This window comes from Panthera leo, chromosome C1 (genome assembly GCF_018350215.1).
Source record: "Panthera leo isolate Ple1 chromosome C1, P.leo_Ple1_pat1.1, whole genome shotgun sequence".
NCBI classification, from domain to species: domain Eukaryota; kingdom Metazoa; phylum Chordata; class Mammalia; order Carnivora; family Felidae; genus Panthera; species Panthera leo.
The window spans coordinates 123,898,567-123,920,400 of record NC_056686.1 but is presented as its reverse complement, the minus strand read 5'-3'; the positions used below and the strand labels follow the sequence as shown (position 1 = coordinate 123,920,400).

At 38.0% G+C, this 21,834-nt stretch overlaps 1 protein-coding gene across 1 annotated transcript in view; it reads left to right on the top strand.

Annotated features, from left to right (window-relative positions):
* The window catches only part of NCKAP5 (NCK associated protein 5), a 729,314-nt gene that overhangs the window by 99,516 nt on the left and 607,964 nt on the right, over positions 1–21,834 (top strand). The window contains exon 2 of the mRNA XM_042948658.1: positions 18,236–18,309. Within this exon, the coding sequence (XP_042804592.1) occupies positions 18,236–18,309 (74 nt within the window). The remainder of the gene's footprint in view (positions 1–18,235; positions 18,310–21,834) is intronic.

Sequence of the window (21,834 nt, the reverse complement as noted above, 5' to 3'; positions counted from 1 at the left end):
AATTCCCCAAAATATTTGCATAAATTCCCTGATGTTCTTTTTGACTCAGTAACAACCTCATCACAGTAAATTGCCTTCCTAAATTGATTTAGCACATCTGCCTTGTCTAAGTGTGGCTGATTTTCATCAAAAATAAGGATTAGGATAGTTAAATTATTATCCACTGGTAAGTGAACTCTCTGCATGGCTACCCCATACATGTATTTTTTAAAATGGACTTCCTGTCTTGGATGATTGTTCCAGTACAAGGCACTTCCCTGACTCTTCAGGTCCCAGACATTGTACAGTCCATTCAGTTACAGGCTTTTGCAGTTTTAGAGGAAATACTTGAAGAAAAAATTGTAAATAACAGCACAGGTGCACCTGCTACCATTTTATTTATCACGGGTACTGATCTCATGTTGTTTTGTAAAATGGCACCTCCACGACTGGTAGCAATGTGGGCTTCACGGCGGTGTGGCTATTGCTGGTTTTACGTTATTTTAATTAAACTTAGATTTTTCACCAGATGCAATGAAGTAAGTCACTTAATGATTCTCCAGCACCCTACACTCAAAAATGAGATACATTAAAAATACACCTTGCATTGTTACTCAATGCTCAGGGCAACTAGAGAAATGAATTATAGACTTGGGCAATCAGTTAACCTTAAATTTGGGGAGGGGGAAACATGTGGGTAATGAATGTAATGATGATGGGTAATTAATTTATTAACTGTTGATTAAGCAGTGGTTTGCGAAGTTGAGTGGGATCAGAGTCCTCAGGGGACTTGCTAAAAACATACTTGCATCTGGGTGGCTCAGTCATTTGAGCCTCTGGCTCTTGATTTCGGCTCAGGTCATGATGTTGTGGCTCGTAGATTCTAGCAAGCCCCTTGTTGAGCTCTGCACTGACAGCAGGGAGCCTGCTTGGGATTCTCTCTCTCTCTGCCTCTCCATCTCTCGTGCTCTCTCTCTCAATATAAATAAATGAAAACATTAAAAAAAACTAAAACAAAACCAAAAGAAAACATATTGCTGGGCCTTACCTGGAGAATTTCTGATTCACGGGTCTAGGGAAAGTCCCAAGAATTTATGTTTTTAATAAGTTTGCAGGTGATGCTAATGATGCTGGTCCAGAGAACACAGTGTGTTACCACCCTGCTTCTCTTCCAAGGGTGAACTGACACAGAAATAGAGGCTCTGAGCATGAGGTTTTGCTCTAAATTAAAAGTTGCTATGTGTTAGCAATATTTCTCTTTAGATTTTCCAAGTGGGAGCATTATAGACTTGTGTCACCACATTCTAACACATACTTAATTTGTCTTGCCTTTCAAGAAAGAAGAAACTTCTTTTCTCCTGAATCAGAGAGTTTCCACTGTCAGGGCAAAATGGCTTTTTAATTACCTTTCAAGCAAGAGAACAGTGCAGTTTCCTTCAGGCTGTATCAGCCCTTTGGGTTACCACTAATAAAAACACTTTTTAATCAGAAGAGTGGTAATCATTTTATACCACATTTGGTGCACCGTGGAGGATAATCTCAGGGTTTTTTTTTCTCCACATAAAATAAGCTACCGCGTTGAGAGTGGAAGGTACCAGGAAACAGATGGTACTTAATCCCGTCTCTGAGAAAAAAATGAAAAAGTTTGCTACTGAATTTTTTTATTGGGGTATCTTGAACTTCATAAGTCCTTTCTCTCCATCTTTCAAAACTATGCTAAAATCTTCCTCGTATGATTGGCAGCTGATTCCTAGGCAAGATTCTCCTGGAAGCCATTTCAGATACTCAGTGAAGCTGTAGGCTCAGTGTCTCGCAAGGCAAAGTCAAAGGAGAAAATTGTTCTGTAGTCTCAGAAGGGTGCATGTTTAACCACTGGTCAACTTCTCCACTATGTGCCTTGGCAGAGCTAAGACTACAAAGTGGAAAGAGGGGCTGCTCCATGAAAGTGGTAGTCAGCCAACTGATGGAATCTCTTTATTTATAGGACACAGGGGCCCATTGCCAAAAGAGGGGCCTTCCCCTCTTACCTATTAGTCCCCACTTGGCATTTTTCTGGTCATATTTAAAGATATGAAGAGTGGCAGCCAGATGTGTTCTGCTCTCTCCCCCCACCTCCATGCCCATTGCACCCTTATTGATGTTGGCATCGGCAACCATATTGAAATATCACTTAACTGGCCCTCAAGGAGCTGAATCTGTTTCTGTGGAATTGGCCTCTTCCTGAAGGATGTTGGGCAAGTTCAAATGTTTTCTTTTCAGCACTGGGGTTGCCACAGCTGAAGAAATGGCCTACTCCCCTCCATATTACATTAGGGGTCATCCACACTGACAGCCCTGACTGAGAAGGTTCTACTGAACAGGCTCACAGTGTCTGCGGCACAGACTCCAGTGAATTCGAGCTGTGGTTTGTTCTTTCTTAGACCCTCATGTTCCAACAGAACCCAAGTCCTACCCCAGGCTCCTGGCGCTGACTCTCAGGATGAAATTAACCCTCCATAGAGGACATCTCTCTTTTAACCTCAGTTAGAACTTCCCTTGTACTTGACCTTTAGTATGTGCAGGGAGGGGGATGGCCACAGATATTATGCTCACATCAATCACATAGACTGTTGTCCAAGAGAAACCACTTACTCTTTCAAAGTTTGGTGTGAACTTAAAGGTTTTCTGGTTCAGCTCTTCATACTAGTTGTTTTCTTGGGAATGCTTTTTACTGTGGTTTTATAGCTTTTGTCAATCACATGAAAATCTGACTTTGCATAATTTTTTGCTGTTAGTACTTTTGTGCATTTTGCATTGACAATACAGCTTTATTCTATGTGTGTGCACGCACACACACATACTTTGCAAAATATGGCATCTGAGAAGGTAGCTGAGAGGGGACAGCATATCTCCTCAGAGCTTCCAGCCGTTATTTCCTGTGGCGTGTGGCAGGGGGACACCCGTGGTCTCCCAATATACATTATTTGATGTTAATATGGAGAATAGATTCGGGGGAAAGAGGAGAACATGGTGGTCAGTGTGGCAATTCATATGTTCTGCTGCCTTTTGTTTTAGAAAATGCAACAGGAAAATGTAAGTGTTTCTCTTCACCAAAACAAGTCTGGATGTTTAAATAATTAAAACAACAGACTGCAGCCACATGAAAGTGAGGAAAATTTAAGATCCATTCCATTACTTTCATTTTCTTATTTTTTACAATGAAAAATAGACATTAAATGACATCTACTTCTGAGTAACACCCATTCCCTTCCAGAGGCAGTGGAAGGGAAGTATTTGAAATACCTTGCTCCAGGAACAATGTTCTTTTCTCCAGTGTGATTTATGTGCTCACAAGTGAGAAGTGCAGTTTAACAGGCAACATACTCAAATCCTTGAATATTTCAGGCTCAGAAAATAAAAATGCAAACAAGGTTTATGTGTTAATGTATAAATGAATAATCCCCTCACCCAGTAGGAAATACCCCATCTCCTGAGGGAAGCCTCTTACTGAAGATGAATATGGAAACATTTAAAAATATTTTTATAACCCTCTTGTGTGGCAAAGGACATCTTCCTTGGATAGGCAGCCCAGATTTTCCTACAAGAGTTCCTGGCTCTGACATGAGTGGGACCACCTGTTCCTTTTCTTTTTCTTTCTTTTGAAAGTTTTTTTTTTTTAATTAATTTATTTAGAGACAGGGACAGTACAAGTGGAGGGGGGGAGAGAGAGAGAGAGGGAGAGAGAGAGAGAATCCCAAGTGAGCTCCTTTCTGCCAGCGCAGAGCCCGATGTGAGGTTGAAACCCACAAACCCATGAGATCATCACCTGAGCCTAAACCAAGAGTCTGATGCTTAACTGACAGAACCACCCAGGCATCTCCACCTGTTCTTTTTCTAAAACATCTTTACTTTCAGTCTTATTTGCTAATGATACAGGAGTGTCAACAAACTTAAGGCCCCAACTTGCCTCAATAGAATAAGTGATGTGAGTGGTTCAGGGAAGGTTTGATTTGTTGGTTGATGGCTGGTGATGGGTTGGTTTTGTTTTGTGAGCTACTCAGAAATGACCAAGATCACTATTTTGGAGACCATTCTCCAAAGGTGCCTCAGGGATAACTGGCAACATCTTTCTCCCTAGTTCTTAAAGTTAGATATCTGGGTCCCACCTAACTCGCACACTTACAGTATCTGTATCTCTTGGCTGGGACCTGGGATCTACCATTTTCCCCAGAGCCTCTGTAGCCTCTCAGGAACACTGAACTTTAACAACCACCTAATATTTTCTAGAAAACTTTGCTCATAGTTTCTGTCTTCCCCTGGCCCAATTTTTCTCTTTAGTTTCCCCAGTGAGGACTTTGGAAAACCTACTCCACTAAAAGTGCTTTTGCCGGGACACGAATAGCCCCCATATTGAAAACTGCAATAGTTAATTTGGGGGCCCCCTTACTTTAACACTGATTGCATTTGCTATTCCATTCTTCCTGAAACACTATTCTGAAGTACTGGTTTCTTGTTCCTCTCTTACTGGCTTCTCCTTAATTTATTGGCTTATTCTCCACCTCCCAAACTTCCATTACTGGATCCCATTTTCTTCAGTGTTGTTCCTTCATCAGGTGATCTCACCTCAGTCCCATAGTTTCAAATACTATTCATACTCACTATGGAATCCCAAATTTCTGGCACCTAGACCTTTAATCTGAAGACAAATGTCCGCATCAACATTCCCTCTTCCATATGCAGTAGACTTCTCAAACCTAATTGCCCACAGGAGAACAATTTATTCAACAACTTTATACAAACATGCTCTTTCCATAGTCTTAGGAGATGGAACATTATTCAATTGCTTAGGCCAAAACCCAAATATTATCTTTGATTATTTACTCTTTCCTTATTCTTACATTTAACCTGGTAGTAAATTCTGTCACCTTGATCTTCAAAAATACATATGAATGCAACAGTTGATGACTCTCCTTGTGATGTCCTAGTCCAAGTGATTATCCTCTCCTGCCAGTAGCCTCCAGCTGGTCCCCTTGGTTCTGCTCCTGTTGTATACATACACTCCCATTTTTGCCTTTAACAGTAGCAGAGGGATCGTTTTCAAACTTCAGTGAGATGGTTTGCCTCCTCAGGTAAAATCCCCCTGAGATTGTTCCTTACTTCATTGAGAGCAAAAGTAAAGTTCTTACCAGGATAGTTAGACCCTTAGGATCTGTCTCTTCTCCGTATCCCATGTTTGTGCTATTCCTGGAACTTGCCAGCACACTTCTGTCTCAAGGTCTTTGTATTTGTTCTTCTCTCAGCCTATGATGAGTCTCCCAAGATAGCTGTCTGGGGTTAGTTTCCTCATTTCCTTGAGGCCTTTGCTCAAGTGTTGTCTCCTCCTTTATCAGTCTATATTCACCTGAGTCTTCTACTTCAACTCCTCTTTTCCTTCTACTCTCTTTAATTTTTCTAAATAAAACTTAACTGAATTGAATTGTTTTGTCTGTTTTCTCCACAAAAATGTAAATTTCATGAAGGTGGAGACTTTTGTCTATATTGTTTATGGATTCATTCCCTGACCTGGAAGAGTGCTGAACATAAATTCACACTAAAAAATATTTGTTGCTTATTGAATTAGGCATTATTTACACTGATATCATTATTTTTTTAAAGAGAACAGTGAATGGTAATAGAGCTAAGCAATAAACTATTGCCTGTAACAGTAAGGCAATGATTCTTAAAAAGTCGTCTCTAGACTAATAGCATCAGAATCACCTGGGAGCTTGTTGGGGCTATGGATTCTCCAGCCCCATCCCAAACCCACCAAATCAGAATCTTTGGGGTTGAGCCCAACAATCTGTTTTAATCAGCCCAGGTGATTTAGATGATTCAAGTGAACAAAGGAGAACCATGGCTGAGTAAACAAATGTGTTGTGATCCCCCAGGTGATGCTTCAAGTGCACAAGTCTCTTAAAATGCCCTAAAGCTCTCACTGGGGGGAGAGATGACATTGGTGCCAGTGTACCTCTGGGCACATATTTCCAAGTCCTATACTAGGTGTTGACATTATAGTGTATATCTTGACCTTTTTAGTAAAAGCAAGGAGTTTGACTTTTTCAGTGTCCCAGGGCAACTTTGGAGGAGTAATAGGAGATAAAATTAGAGCACAACTGTCCAGATTTTGAAGGGCACTGATAGTAGACTGAGGGGGCTCTGTTATGCTGTAATGAGTGGAATGGCACTGTGTGATCCAATACTTGAGTGGAAAAAAACATGAGAAAAGTACAATATAATGATGAAATGGATTCATCAGTCAATTCTGTGTTTTGATGTGTTACCAGATTTGGAGTAGTCCTTAAACTTTCTGTGGCTGAACTCTTCTACCCACAATAGCTAGTGACCTACCTAACTGAGCATGTCCACTTATTCAAAGTTCTATCAGTGTCTTTCCATCAAAGCAATAATCAAAGTTGAAATGAAGACTCTGCTATGTCACTTAAATATTTGTTTTCGTGTGTGTGTGTGTGTGTGTGTGTGTGTGTGTGTGTGTGTATGTACACCATTGACTGCCGTGTTGACTAATGATATGTTACTGACTTGCAGAACTTTAGGAGAGGGAGAATTATTTCTCATTTCACCTTCAACATGTGGGGATGCACCTAAATATAAGTTGAGTTATTTTTACCACCTAAGTGAATTCCTTCATTTAACCTATACATACTGATTTCCCAAACTGCTGTTAATAGCATACATAGCTTAGAAATACAATAATCACATCTTTTTTCCCCACCTAAAACCAAGTATAATTCTTATGTTTTTCCTCAAAGAATACATAGTTATCAGTAATAGCATCTTTATCAATTTTGATAAAAATTAAAAGGTGTGTGTTTGGATTTATTCCATTTATGAGAAGAGAATGCCAAACATGAGATGACAACCGAATTTCTTCCCTTGGCCTTGTTCAACCCGGTCAGGCAAATCAAAGCAAAACCAAAGCCAAATTTAGGAAGATTATATAATTATCCTGAATTTGGAGGTTTATTTCTGACCTTGTTTTCCAGCATTGCATATAGCCACATCTCCCTAAATGAAGGGGACAATGAAGTCATTCTGCTTCCATTTTTGGTCTTACCAACATGGAATCTACCTTGAGAGCAGTTGGCTGTGGGAAGGACGTGCTCTGCTTCAGTTTGGCCTGGTGCAGTGAAAAATGTACTAGATTGAGCAATTGTTTGAAATCTGTCACTGTTGGACCCCAAGGAAATCATTTAACCCCAATCTGAGCCTCTGTTTTGTACATTGAAATGGTGAGCATGACACAAGACTGTTGGAAGGATCAGATAGAAGGATGCCAAAGTGCTCAAAGTGCTTCAGAAATCTGTGACTCCAAACCTGTATCCATAAATCAATACAGAGATGTAAAGTTAGCCGCTTAGTATTTAATGTTGTGTGTTTGCTATATTAATTTCAAAACTATTGACTAATATTTACACTGTTGCTTACAGTATAGGCCAAGCTGTTGTAACATAGAGACCCAAAATAAATAGTTTTAAATAAACCAGAAACTTCATTCTTTTTCATGTATGAGGCCAAAGGGAAAGTTAAGGGTGGGTGGACAGCTACTTTAAGATCAGTCAGTCTTGCCATCAGCAACATAAACCTTCTGTCTCTGGGCCCAAGGTTGTTAGCATTCCCAGCTGGGGGGTGAATGTATAATTGGCAAGTACCTTGTCTTTGGGTTGGAGATTGTTTGGATATTGCATGGACCATTTTTGCTCATGTCTTTTTGGCTTGCATTCAGTTACATCTTCGCATTGACTTTGATGGAAATTGAATCTCTAGCTTAGAAGCCGTGTGTCCAACTGGAAGCTGTCTTTAAAAGAAATAACAGAATGTGTATAACGGGGGACAAGTTGGTAGTCTCCAACAAATTGAGATGTATTGTACTGCTAAGCTGTACTAATAATTTGATTTGTATTGCTTACATTGCCTTGATACAAAAATAGCAGGCAATAAAACTTTTCAATGGCTCTGGTTTCTATATGTATCTATGATGTTGCTATTAATGGATAATAATGAAATGTTCATACATGGCAGAGGTTATGAGATGTTTGTATTCTGTAGGGTTTTCTATTCATCATGCTATCAATTATCCCTCCATTTGATAGCAAACTTTGGTTATCACTTTTGCATTGTATTGATCCTTACGAGCTCATATGACTTCCATGGCATAGATAACTAATGTCCGTAGATCTACTTCAGGATTAGGAGATCAGAAAAACCTGATTTCTTGCAAAATTGTCATTAGGTTATCTTTGAGAAGCCATTTCTGATTTGTAATAATGGAAAAAAGTGAGCATACAGTAATTTTGGAAAAACTGCTGAATGCCTGTTTTAATGCCTGAATGCCTATAAGACTGTTATAACCTTTTCAATTAAAAAAAAAAAAGCAGTTCTGGAAGACCAGAGTGATAGTTTTATAATTTCAGATTCTCTTGTTATGAAACTGAATAAATAAATTGATGCTTTCATTTATTTAACACACTTTCAAGTACTTGGAATGTTCCAACTTCTCTGCTAAGTATTGGAGGATATAAAAATGAAGTAAGATGTGCTCTGAAGAGTGGTATACATCCAAAGGAACCTGTTTTGGTAAATAGCAGGATACAGAGGATTGGACTTCGAAAGAGTGACCTAGCATGGAAGTAAATATTTGGGAACTTCTGGATTTTTAGTGATTTTGAAAACCCAGGTACTCTACTGAATTTGCCAGTAGAAAGTGAAAGAAGGCTTTAGGGTGGAACCCTACTCTTGATACATAAAGGGCTGGAAGAAGGAAGGAAAAAGTCCAAGATCTCAGAGCAGTAGCAGGAGACCAGAAACCCCTTCACAGAACACCAAGAAGGCACAGAGTATGGTTGAAAATGTCAAGTGCTGCAGGAACTAATTATAAGGAACCTGTGATTACACCTGTGGAGGTCACTTGTGGCTCTAACAGAACAATTCCACAGAAGAGTTTGCAGTGTGAGTGGAAGCAAGGTTGAGTTGTTTGAAGAGTGAAAAAGGAAGAGTAAGAGATGGCTGATGGAGAGATAATGGCAGTTAGATCAATTTGTTAGAGCTGGTATTCCTGAATTGATTTGTATCTCATTGGAAGAATTTATGTTGGCACAGATGCCAGTCAAATATGAGGCCACTTTCTGTCTAGTGCTGTGTAATTCCCAAAGTTGGTATGTTTGAGCTTTTTACAATCACTGCGCAGGTGCAACTTTTCATTAAGGTAACAAATAATTTTTGAGGGCAACATCATTTATTACAGTTGTTAGTCATTTTCTAATTATGGAAATCCCTGTATTTAATGTTAGTTGCGGTGATTTGAACAGCTGGCCTCCTGGTGTGTGTTTCTTTGCCCAAAGGTGAATTGGGAACCGTACAAGAGTGCTGACACAGTTTTTACAAATTCTGCTGTAACTTACACTGATTATAACATCAAGATTATGTGGATGGATTTGGGATCTCTGCAAGCTTTGATTTTAGTATTATATTTTAAACTCCACTTAAAACTAATGATACATCAGATCCTCCCGTCATTAGAATTCATTTATAATGGGTCTTGCTCAGAACTGACCTAGATCAGACAGTAGGAGGTTCACATTAAATGGGCTTATGCTACACAGATATGCAATGTTAGGTGTATCTATAAACCTCTAATCGCTTTAAATGTTTCATACTAATTGCCTTGAAACATGTGCATTAAAGAAATGAAAGGCAAATTTCCTGAAATACATCTCCAAAATGAATCTAATTTGCATAAGTTTTAGCCAAGAAGCAGATGTCTTTTTAGTGCTGTACCTTTGTTAAACTTTTAAGCATATTATACAAATATATCATGGTGTAACTTAGTGTTCCTCTCTAATCGTAACTTGGGTGAAATGCTTTTAGCAGAACACTGACAAGGGCAAGTAATAAAAAAAGAAGGACTATTGTTTCAAACACCAGCTTAGCTTTAGAACATAAACTACTGCATTGTGATATTTTAGATCTCACTTTCTAAAATTTAATTATAAAATCTTTGTGGATGTTATTTTCTGGGGCTGTATTTTCCTTTAAAAAATCACTTTTTAAATTTGTATATTGAACATATATTAAACTAGAAAGAGAAGTATACAGAAGAAATTTAACCTATGGTACTACCATATACCATGTTTTATTCTCTTTTAATATTTTGTGTATATTTTCAAAATTGTGATTAAAAAAGGATTGTATTGTTTTAAATCCTATGTCTCTCCTAATATTATAGTGTTTTCCATTTTATTATATATTCTTTACAAATTTAAGAAATTATATAATTCTTAAAATGGCCAAAGTGTGCTTTTTTCTTAATAATTCCCGCAATTTTGGAAGCTAGGCTATACCCAGTTTTTCCATGCTGTCATAAATAATATCTGAACATCATTTGTTTTAATTTATTTACTCAGGGTGTTTTCTAGACACATAGTTTTTGGGTCGAAGGTACATGTACATTTTAATTTGCATGATCTATTATCAAATTGCTTCCCCCAATTGTTAAACATGTAGACAAAATATACCCTTGTACTTAATTTTTTATGATTATCAAGTCAAGTATAGAACAAGAATTTGTTCCTATGTACAGAGACTTTTCTGTGATCTTGCTTTCCTCTTTCTTGTTCCCCTCCTCTGTCCATGACAAAGATATATAATGTATACTTTACATTTTTCTTCAGGGACTTTGTTTAATTTTATATTTACATTTTTGGACATAAAATCCATTTAAATTCTTTTGAATTTTTGCTTTATATTATAAATCCTTTATGCATCACTCAGGTTTAGAATGCATGTGTATATACACACATGCACATGCATGCATATGTATATGTATTAGGTACATTTTCATCTCTTGGACATTTGGTATATACGTACATATACACACACCCTAAAGTAAGTTCAAGGTACATATACACACATGTTTTCAATTAAATTCGGTGCTTTACTTTCTGAGTTCATGAATAGTTAAAAATATCTTTCTGTTGCTTTGTTATAGAATAGCTACTTGATTGGTGATATCTATGGAATAAAACTCAATGTCTGTGTACCTTATTTCAGTGGACATCAGGGATGGCTGGAAACTATGAACAGCCTACCTGAAATCCTTGGTAGGAAACCCCTTTGTCAGTTTGGATGCCCCATCCACTATTTTTCTTTTACTCTTATGCAAGTGGATGTGTGGATAGTTTTCCCATAATTTCTGCCTGGAATGTGATGTAATGAGCCCTTTTGATGTGTGTATTCAAGTCTTCTTTTTTCCTCTATATTCTGAAATATTTAATTATCTCTTAGATCATTGTTTCCATTCCAAATCTTGTAAAATACTCAAAAGCCATAATTGTTAGATAAACCTGTTTTCTGACCTAATACCCATTGTGTCTCTTTTTTCATCTTTATCTTTTACTTAATTTATTTAGATTTGGTTTGTCCTCCACAGGACTGTGTATGTGATTTCATCATCAGTTCTACTCTTGTACCTGATGTGGGTTTTTTCATAAGGAAAATGAGTAGATTAGAATGTTTATCAAGTTAATAGCATTACTTTGGATCAAGTCTTTGTGGTGAGGACATAAGAAGTAAATGCTGGCCAAAGCAATGCCTGAGACACTGACAGTCTTCACAGGTAAACTGTGTTGTGGACCGTGAACTCTGACACCAAGGATAATGGGGATATGTGCTTATGTATTTTTCTAGGTTATAGTAGTTTCAGTCTTCACTAACTGGATGGTAGACACACTAAGTGAATCCTACCATAGAAGGTGCAGAAGAGTATTTAAGGACCTGATCTAGATGGTTTCTAGATGAGATACTTGAGGAGTAGACTTCATTTGTGTGACCAGTTCAGTGCCGTTACACCAACACCCACTGGCCCCTCTTCACTAAGGCATCATTCCATGATGGGGAGAATCACCCCATCATAAAAATCCCAGTGTAGGATCAACAGGTTTCAATTTTGCAATGGTGGTTGATATTTCCTTGAAATTCTTAGCTCACCCACCTCCCTTTTTATTTCATTTTATTGTTTCAGCTTACCCATTTTTACAAAATTAATTTGGCTGTCTTTTCATCTCTGCACCTTTTTCTTTCCTTAAAGCTTTCTGCGCATGTTTCAGACAGTGCCACTCTTTCTGGATACTACTGAACATGTTAAGGTTCTTTCTAAAATGCTTTTCATGTTTTTCTTAATCATTTTCAGAGTGACATGCTGTCCTGTGACTGAGGGTGATGTGCTTTGTCATGGGTTTTATGTTGTATGTTTTCAGTGTGCTTATTCTGGAGTGATCCATCCAGATACTCTATGGACAGTGCCCATTCTCCTTTCTGTCCATCTGAATGTATAGAAAATTTTTCTCTAAGCTCTCCCAAATATCCAGTGTCTTTCAGGCAATCTGGGGAGCTGTTTTAGTGAGATGGAATCTTGTCATGCCCTTTCTTTCTGCCTGTGCCTTAGATACTTTGAAATAGTGGAGACCCTGTTTAGTAACATCCAGAATGTGCTTGATACCCAAGCTCTTGCTCTAGGTATAGTAGCTACGTTGCACTTCATAATGACTGTAGCTCACTGTAAACCAATCTGCCCTCACCAGCAATTGTTTCCTTGGAGTTAATATCCAAATGGATGGATAAAAGTGGTTCCCATTGGAACCCTCTTTTATTCTTATAAAATGATAGGGATTTCTTATTAGTTAACCAATTTCTTCAATTCAGGGGACAGAAATGATAAATGTATGAGAATGTTGCCCAAGTTGTTTCAGCCAGGGAAGAAATTAACAGAAGGTACACATAAGCATCATATTTTTTTTTTCTCAATTAATTTCAGTTAGGTGTGTGTGTGTGTGTTTGAGAAGAGAGACGAGTGTGGTATAGGCAATACCAAAAAGTACTCAAGTAAAATATATTGGATGTTAGAGGGAAAGCGCTATGGAGAAAAATAAAGCTCAAAAGGAGGGAAAAGTCATAATTCTAGTTTCCCATTATCACGTGGGTTAGGACTTGATAGTTATTGCTGTAGTTAGTTTAATGGAAAAATGGGTGAAAGTACTTTATTTGTTTAATTTTAATAATAAATTTTATTACTGTTGCCACTATTGATATTTTGGTTAAGTGTTCTACGCAAAAGGAATAGCATATACAAACATAATGGGGATGAGTCAGCCAGCAGGGTGGGTTTAGGAAGAACATACAGAGTGGTTCTGTACTGGACTCATATCAGGACTTAAATCCCGGTTCTGCCACTTCCTTGCTGTATGACCCTGGAAAGTCTATTACGTCATTTTCAAAATGGGGATAATAATAGTATCTACCTTTGGGGATATTGAGTTTAAATGAGAAAATACTGCAAAAGTACTTAGCCCAATGCCTGACGCAGTGAAGTTTTGTGTAAGTTTTGGTTAAGAAAAAATAATAGGTCAGGAAACCTTTGCATGAGTTGAATTTTCCTGGTGATAACCGCTATCTGCTGAACTAGATTCAGCTTCTTCATTGCACCTTAGCAATAGCACACTCTAGTATTCACGCAACTAATGTTCTCCTGGCTGGATCCAGGGGTATCCTACCCAGACACTGTGGAGAGCTCCCACCTAAATTGTCTCGCTATCATGGAGCAGTTAGAGAGTGGGAATCTTTATATTATTCTTAATATTTTTTTTTTTTTTGTTTTAAAAGTTTCTACATGCTGTTTAAATTTTAATTTCAGTTTCGTTAACATACAGTGGTATATTACTTCCGGGTGTGGAATCTAGTGATTCAGCACTTCCTTACAACACCTCATGCTGATCATGTAAGTGTACTCTTTAATCCCTTTCACCTCTCTCCCACCCAGCTCCCCTCTGGTAAGCATTGTTTGCTCTCTGTACTTAAGAGTTTTCTGGTTTGTCTCTCTTTTTCTTTGTTTATCTGTTTTGTTTCTTAAGTTCCACATATGAATGAAATCATATGGTATTTGTCTTTCTCTTACTGACTTATTTTGCTTAGTATTGTACCCTTTAGATCCATCTATGCTGTTGCAAATGGCAAGTTTTCTTTTCTTTTCTTTTCTTTTTTTTTTTTTTTTATGGCTGAGTGATATTCTAGTGTGTGCCTGTCTGTATCTTCTTTATCCATTCATCCATCCGTGAACACTTAGGCTGCTTCTATATCTTGGCTATTGTAAATAATATTGCATGTGAATAGGGATGCATATATCTTTTCAGATTCATGTTTTTGCATTCTTTGAGTAAGTACCCCGTAGTGGCATTACTGGATCCTGTGGTAGGTAGTTCTATTGTTAATGTTTTGAGGAACCTCCATACTCTTTTCCATAGTGGGTGCACAGTTTGCATTCCCGCCAACAGTGCAAGAGGATTCCTTTATTCTCCACACCCTTGCCAACAGTTGTTTCTTGTGTTTTTAATTTCAGCCATTCTGACAGGTGTGAAGTGATATTGCATTGTAACTTTTATTTGCATTTCGCTGATGATTAGTGATGTTGAGCATCTTTTCACGTGTCTATTGGCCGTCTATTTGCGGGTGAAGCTACTTTTTTATTTTAGAGAGTGAGAGCGGAGTAGGTGGGGAGAGGGGGGGGGAGAGAGGGAGAGAGAGAGAGAGGGAGGGAGGGAGGGAGAGAGGGAGAGAGGGAGGGAGAGAGGGAGAGAGGGAGGGAGAGAGGGAGAGAGAGAGGGAGGGGGAGATGGAGGGAGAGAGAGGGAGGGAGGTGGAGAGAGAGGAGGAGAGAGGGAGGGAGAGAGGGAGGGAGAGAGGGAGGGAGAGAGGGAGAGAGGGAGGGAGAGAGGGAGAGAGGGAGGGAGAGAGGGAGAGAGGGAGGGAGAGAGGGAGAGAGAGAGGGAGAGAGGGAGGGAGAGAGGGAGGGAGAGAGGGAGGGGGAGATAGAGGGAGGGAGAGAGAGGGAGGGAGGTGGAGAGAGAGGAGGAGAGAGGGAGCGAGGGAGAGAGGGAGGGAGAGAGGGAGAGAGAGGGAGGGAGGGAGAGATAGAGGGAGGGGGAGAGAGAGGAAGGGGGAGACAGGGAGGGAGGGGGAGAGAGGGAGGAAGGGACAGAGGGAGGGAGAGAGAGAGGGAGGGAGGGAGAGAGAGGGAGCGAGGGAGGGAGGGAGAGAGAGAGAGGGAGGGAGGGAGAGAGGGAGGGGAGAGAGAGAGGGAGGGAGGGGGAGGAGGAGGGAGAGAGAGAGAGAGAGAGAGAGAGAGAGAGAATCAATTTTAAGCAGGCTCTGTGCTGAGTGTGGGCTTGATACCATGACCCTGAAATCATGACCTGAGGCAAAATCAGGAGTTGGATGCTCAAATGTCTGAGCCACCCAGGCACCCCAGGTGAAGCTACTTTAAATTGAAACAGCCCATATCATTACTTGAAATAGCTTGTAAATCCCAATTCAGCGGCCCCTACATTTAATGGTTGAAAATCTGTATTATTACTATTCATCTCTGTCTAACATCCTATTCTAATATTCAGCAACTGTAATTGAAGAAGCATACACTCAAAAATTTGATGTTGGGTAAGATAAGAGAAAATGGATATTACCTTCACATTGTGAAGTGATTTGCCTTTGAGAAGAGGTGAGTGGTATTATGAAAAAGCCTATGCTTACCTCTTGGCAGACACTATAATATATGCATACTTAAACTATTAAATTCTTAGAACACCTCTGTAAATTGACTATGAGTTCTCTCTCTCTGAAGATGATGGAAATAAAGCTTGGAGAGATTAAATAATTTGACCTATGGAACATAGCTAGGTAAGTACCAAAACTAGGATTTGAACCTAACTCTTGATTGAAAGATCCTATCTATAATCACATACCTTTCAGCTTTATCCTCTTGCTTGAGCTAAGAAGAGTGAACAAAATAACAAATCCATGGGTTTTAGCGCAAACCGTTTTCCAGAGCTTGCTTGCTCATGCTTTGGCCCCGCTTAGCTTGCTAACTGTATTTTAGACTCCACACCATAGTCACTCTGTTTCCAGCCCCACTGCCTTCCTTTCTGTTCCTTTAGCATCACATATTGGGGATGTTTGCATATGCTGTTTCCTTTCACTCCTCTCTCTTTTCTCTATATGCCTACCTCCTTCTTCTCTTCCAGGTCTTAGCTCAAATATCATTTGTTTGGATCTCTTTCCAACCACCTTATACCAGGGAGGTGCCCTTCCCCATTTAAATTCTCTCATCACTGGTGTGTTTCCTTCATGAACTTTCTCCCTCTTGGTTATTACTCTATGAACCAAACTTAGAATAGCATTTGGAGAATAATAGATTTTGAAAAAAAAAAAACAATTGAGTTAAAGAATGAATGAATGACTTTGAGATTTATGTATTTGTTTCTAACTGGAACCTGTTTAAAATTTATTTCATGGGTGTATTTGAAAATTAATGTCTTTGGTAACTGAGTGTTCTAAATCTTTAAATCTTGATCAGGATACATAATACCATATCTACAAACTGTTAAAACTTTCTTCATTAACAGATTTCTGCTTTGGATTTAATATGCTCAATGCTCTTGTTTAAATTATTAACCTGGAAAAGAATATTATTTAGCTAATCATCTGAAATAAAGTTATACTGTTAGAGAATTAGCAGTTTTAGCTAAGAAAGGATGTGGTGTGCTATCTAGTCTAACTGAAATATTGTAGAAAGGTAAAAAGGGCTACACGAGCAGATCTAGGTCCAGAAACTCAGGAAAGGACTTTTTTCATAATATCAGCTCCCTTCTTACTGTGTAGTTTCTACCCTCCCTCATTATAATGCATATTCTTATAGGAGCAATAGATTATACATAGCACTTAATCAAAACAAATCTATTTCAGAAAGAATCATTATTAATCAAAGTTCTCATTTTATCTCAAATCCATAAGAAACAAAACAGTAACTTTCATGGGTACCTTAACACAGAAATCATTGCATACTCTTCCATAGTATAGATATACTATAAACACAGAGGATTGCAGGCTAGATGTTCAAAGAAAAGTATAAGAAGTATCAGGTTCAGGATGAAATCAATCATCAGAAATTTTACACATTGTGCTTTGCTTGATAGATGACAAATGAAACTATTGCATATGAACCTCATACTCAGAAATCACTAATTAAAAAATCATTTTAATAACCTTTAAACTTCTATAAATCTCATGTTGTAAAGGAATTCATTATTTTTTCAGAAATGTTTCTTGAAAACATTTTGATTGACAAAAATTGACATATTGAAAAAATATATACCTTGTTTTCATATCTTCTTAGAAGGTAGATTTTTTTTTCTAGGAGACCAAAGGGGGGAAAAACCCAAACTAATTAGACTATGTTTTTATATAAAGAGATAAAGGGAAATGGACATGTTTCATCATTGCAAACAGTATGCTCAGTGAATATATAAAGCATTCTATATAGTTCAAAAGTAGTGTTTTCAGGGGCACCTGGATGGCTCAGTTGGTTAAGCATCTGTCTCTTGATTTTGGCTCAGGTCATGATCTCAGTTTGTGGGATTGAACCCCACATTGGGCTCTGTACTGACAGTGAGGAGCCTGCTTGGGATTCTCTCTGTCCCTCCTCCACTCATGCGTGTGCGCACACTCTCTGTCTTTCTCTCTCTCACTCTCAATAAATAAATAAATATTTTGGGGTGCCTGGGTGGCTCAGTCAGTTAAGCATCCGACTTTGCCTCAGATCATGATCTCACCATTCATGAGTTTGAGCCCCACATCGGGCTTTGTCCTGACAGCTGCAGCCTGGAGCCTGCTTCAGATTCAGGGTCTCCCTCTCTCTCTGCCCCTTGCCTCAAATAAATAGACAGTAAAAATAAATAAATACTAAATTTTTTTTTAAAGTAGTGTTTTTACTAGGAAGTAATTATAATAAGACCAGTGTAATCAAGACCTGTATTGTCTACTTTATTCTTACTCTTCTAAGGTCAGCAGCATCATTGGCTTACTTATTTTTATATGGTAAAATATGTGTACCACAGTGTAGATGACCATGAAATTTAGCTTTCATCTGTGAATAAGAGGGCTTTTATGCTAACTTTGTAGAAGTCAAATTCTCTGTTTATAGAATGATCCAAATTTATGGAGAAAATATTTATCTGTGAGGAACTCTGCATGTAAGTCACAGATGCATTGACTCCTAGAACTGAGAGGGATCAGGGATTATTTTGTCAAAAATCTTTTCTGCAAAGAGAAATATAATCCAAATTCCAGTGACTATTGTAATGAGGCTTTATTTGTCTTTGTGTGTCTACATGTGCAGGAATACATGGACTCCAATAAATACATTGAGCATCTTCTAACTCAGCTCGAGGAACAACACAGAAGTCTATGGAGGTGAGTGAAATCCATGCCTTTAACTTATAGCAGGCCTGATAGCTTGGGTGTTGATCACAGAGTCTGGGAGTTGGTAAACTGTTTCTTCTTACACTTGATGTCAAAATCACCTTTGGAAGCAAAAATCACCAGAGGGTCGTTAGAGAATTTTATACCTTTAATGAAAGTAAAGCAATAGTGCCAAAAGTTGTGCTTAAGTCAAGGACCTGCTCAAATCATGACACTTTGTCAAGGTCAGGAAATTAATTTGTCCAAGGCCACACAGCAAACTTACATTGTGGAAACTAGAACCCAAATTCTCTCACCCTTGCCTGCTTAAAGAGTGAGTTTTCCTGTAATTAAAAAGTTGAATACAGCTGCTTAAAATGTCTGCTTCTCTTCATATGAAAGGAGGATATTTTAAGAATGCTATTCTATAGGCCTCTCATGTTTAGTTTTTTGTTCTTCCTGGTGGGCTCTGATTCTTGATAAAGAAAGTTATGGGAGAACATTGGTATAGGTAATTTGGAAAAAAAAAAAGTTAATATCATAAAAGGCATATTTTCAAGATACTTGGTCCCTGGGGCCTCTTGGGAATTGAGGCTGATCAAAATGGTTATGATGTTATTTTCTATGTGGTCATGCTCTGCATAGGTGCTCTTATGGAATCTGTGGTTGCTTTTCCTAAATTCCTACGGCTCCTGTTATCTGGAATAAATATGCTAGTACTGAATCACATGATGCCTCCCATAGTGCCAGAATTGTTTAATGTAATTAGCTTTTTCTCCCCAGGGTCAGTAAGCCCCTGAAGTCCTTTATTTCTTATCTCTTGGCAGCATGGGTGGAGGAGAGTACTCTCTCTGTATACAGAGATGGTGGGTAAATATTTGCTAACCCTGTGGCTTTCTTGTCCAATCTCATCCAAATGTATCATCATTGGTCTCTGTACTAGGCTGTTCTGCCCTTTCTTCACTCATCTTGTAACAAATCCTAATAACCTTGAAATTTGTCTTCTCTGAGGGACTGTAGTTCTTAGGCAAAGTGCCTAATAATTTCATTTGTTCTGTGCTTTATATCAGTTTCCCTGCTTAAGAACAGATCTGTGCTTATAGTAACAGACAGTCTATTTTGGTGCATGGAAAAACTTCTTGTAGGATACAACAAAAGAAAATATTTTTTGAGTCTGCTTGCTGCTAACAGACATACAAGTTAATTTTATATAACTGTGTGATATTTGTTAGATATGTTTTTTAGAGCTATAACCTGGTATCGATAAAGTTTTCTTTTGTTAACCAGTGTATTGTATTAATAAAACTGGCAACAGTGTGTTTATAGTTATGTATCTTTTGGCTTATATTTCCCATAGATCTCTTCCAAGGTGTAAAAGTTATTTAAATGAATTATAAATTTTATTCCAACTATTTATAAAGGATATTTGGTTTTCACTATCTTTTTAAAGAAAAATATATACAAAAAAAGATGAATACCACCTGATGAAACAAATTAGAGTTTAATTTGGTCAGTAAGTGTGTCTTAAATACATCATTGGGAAGGAGTTATGATTTCATGGGTTTTGAACCAAAAAAACCTGCATGGAAAAGAATGTTTTCCTGCTTTGATAAGATAGCTGATAAAAAACCTTTTGGTCTTCTTGGATAGGATTAAATGAAAATCCAATTTCAGGCATAGACTTGACCTAACATAAAGGAAGAGCTCAGAATTTTGTGTGCAATCGCTTCTATTTTCCTTCAGAAATAGAATAATTGCTGCTGGAGAAGTAGAGCCTTATATATAGTGGCAGAGGATCTAATAAAAAGGCTTCATTTGAATAACAATAAAGGGCAATGGCATTTGAATAGTCAGAATAACTACCTGAGAGAAGATGGGAATGGGTAGTATTGAAAAGAAAATGAAAACCAATAATAGCAGATTTATATACTATTTATTGAATCATGAAATTATACTTGGTTATATTTTATAAGCAGATCTTGATTGACTTAAAGTGGTAGGCTTTCTGATGGTTATTACAATATCATAACTGCAACTGTAGCCAAATTGTTTTTCGGTGAGGGATATGCCAGTGACAGTGAACAAGGTGGGAAATTCTTTCTGGTTATGATTAAATTTTAAAAATACTTTCTTGACTTAGGGTAAAATCGGTGATGTGCAGAATATCATAAGAATAGCATGTCATGTCTCAAGCACACTTAAACAAATGTCCCCATAAGTCAGTATAAACTTTTGCTGATTTTTATTATGCTTTTGATTTGTAACTGCTATAATTTTCATGAAGTGGGCTATTATCATTGCTGCTGATATTAATTGATGGCCTCCCATTTATACTTCAACCTACATATAACATAGACAAATCTTGAATGCTTAGATGTTCTAACAATAATTGTAGTCAGCATTAATTGATAGCTATAGTGTTTGAGTATTGATCAAAAGCATGATAGACACATGACATACTGTTGCTATTTGGCTAATGATAAAAGAATGGGACCCAGTGAAGATTGATACAAGATGGGATACAAAAATTAAGTCTTTGCTTATTTTTATAAAAGGGCCCACTAGTCTTTAATAGATTGTCATTGTTTCTTATAGCATAAAACATCTGCTGTGACACAGATATATTGTCATAATCATACTCTCAAGATAACTAGTTATTTTGGGGGCCCTGTTTAGTATTCTACTGAAATAGACCTATAATCTGTCTCTGGTTTTCAAATTGCAAAGAAATTTGAAGTTTAAATATAGCTGTCTAGCAATGAGCTGTCATTTAGCTCAGAAAAGACATTTTTCGACACTAACAGAAAACTTGTGTGAATTCATCTGACTAGGTAGAGTCAGAATTTAAAATCCAGTGTAAGATTTGACCACAAGTCTGGGTTGACTTAGTTTGCTCTGCACCTCCCTGCTTGATGAAGAAAAATCAACATTCCTGGTGACAACTGGTTTACTAGATGTTGAAGTGGGATGTTAAATTTCTGCATGTTCATTTGTTTTAATGTGGAAGATTAAGAATAGCATAAGAAGGTTCTTTGACAATTAAGTTTTTAATGTTTTTATTTATTTTTGAGACAGAGAGAGACAGAGCATGAGCAGGGGAGGGGCAGAGAGAGGGGGAGACACAGAATCTGAAGCAGGCTCCAGGCTCTGAGCTGTCAGCAGAGAGGCCTATGCGGAGCTTGAACTCACAGACTGTGAGATCATGACCTGAGCTGAAGTCAGACACTTAACGGACTGAGCCACCCAGATGCCCCGTCACTTAATGATTTTTGTATCATCTGCTGCCATTTCTGATTTGGCTAAATATATCTGACTGACAAGAGAGATTATAAAAAAACGACTACTGAGAATGTCTTTCTTGTAACATTTGATAGAAACCTTTATCCATTCGCAGCTTCAAATTAAGAGTTGAGAACAAACACAAACAGTTGGGAGATACAAATTGAATTCATGAATATTTATGGTGTTAATAACTCTTTCATGTCACATATAAAATTAAGTGTGGAAAATGGAAGCAGCATGATTATAGAAAAGGAA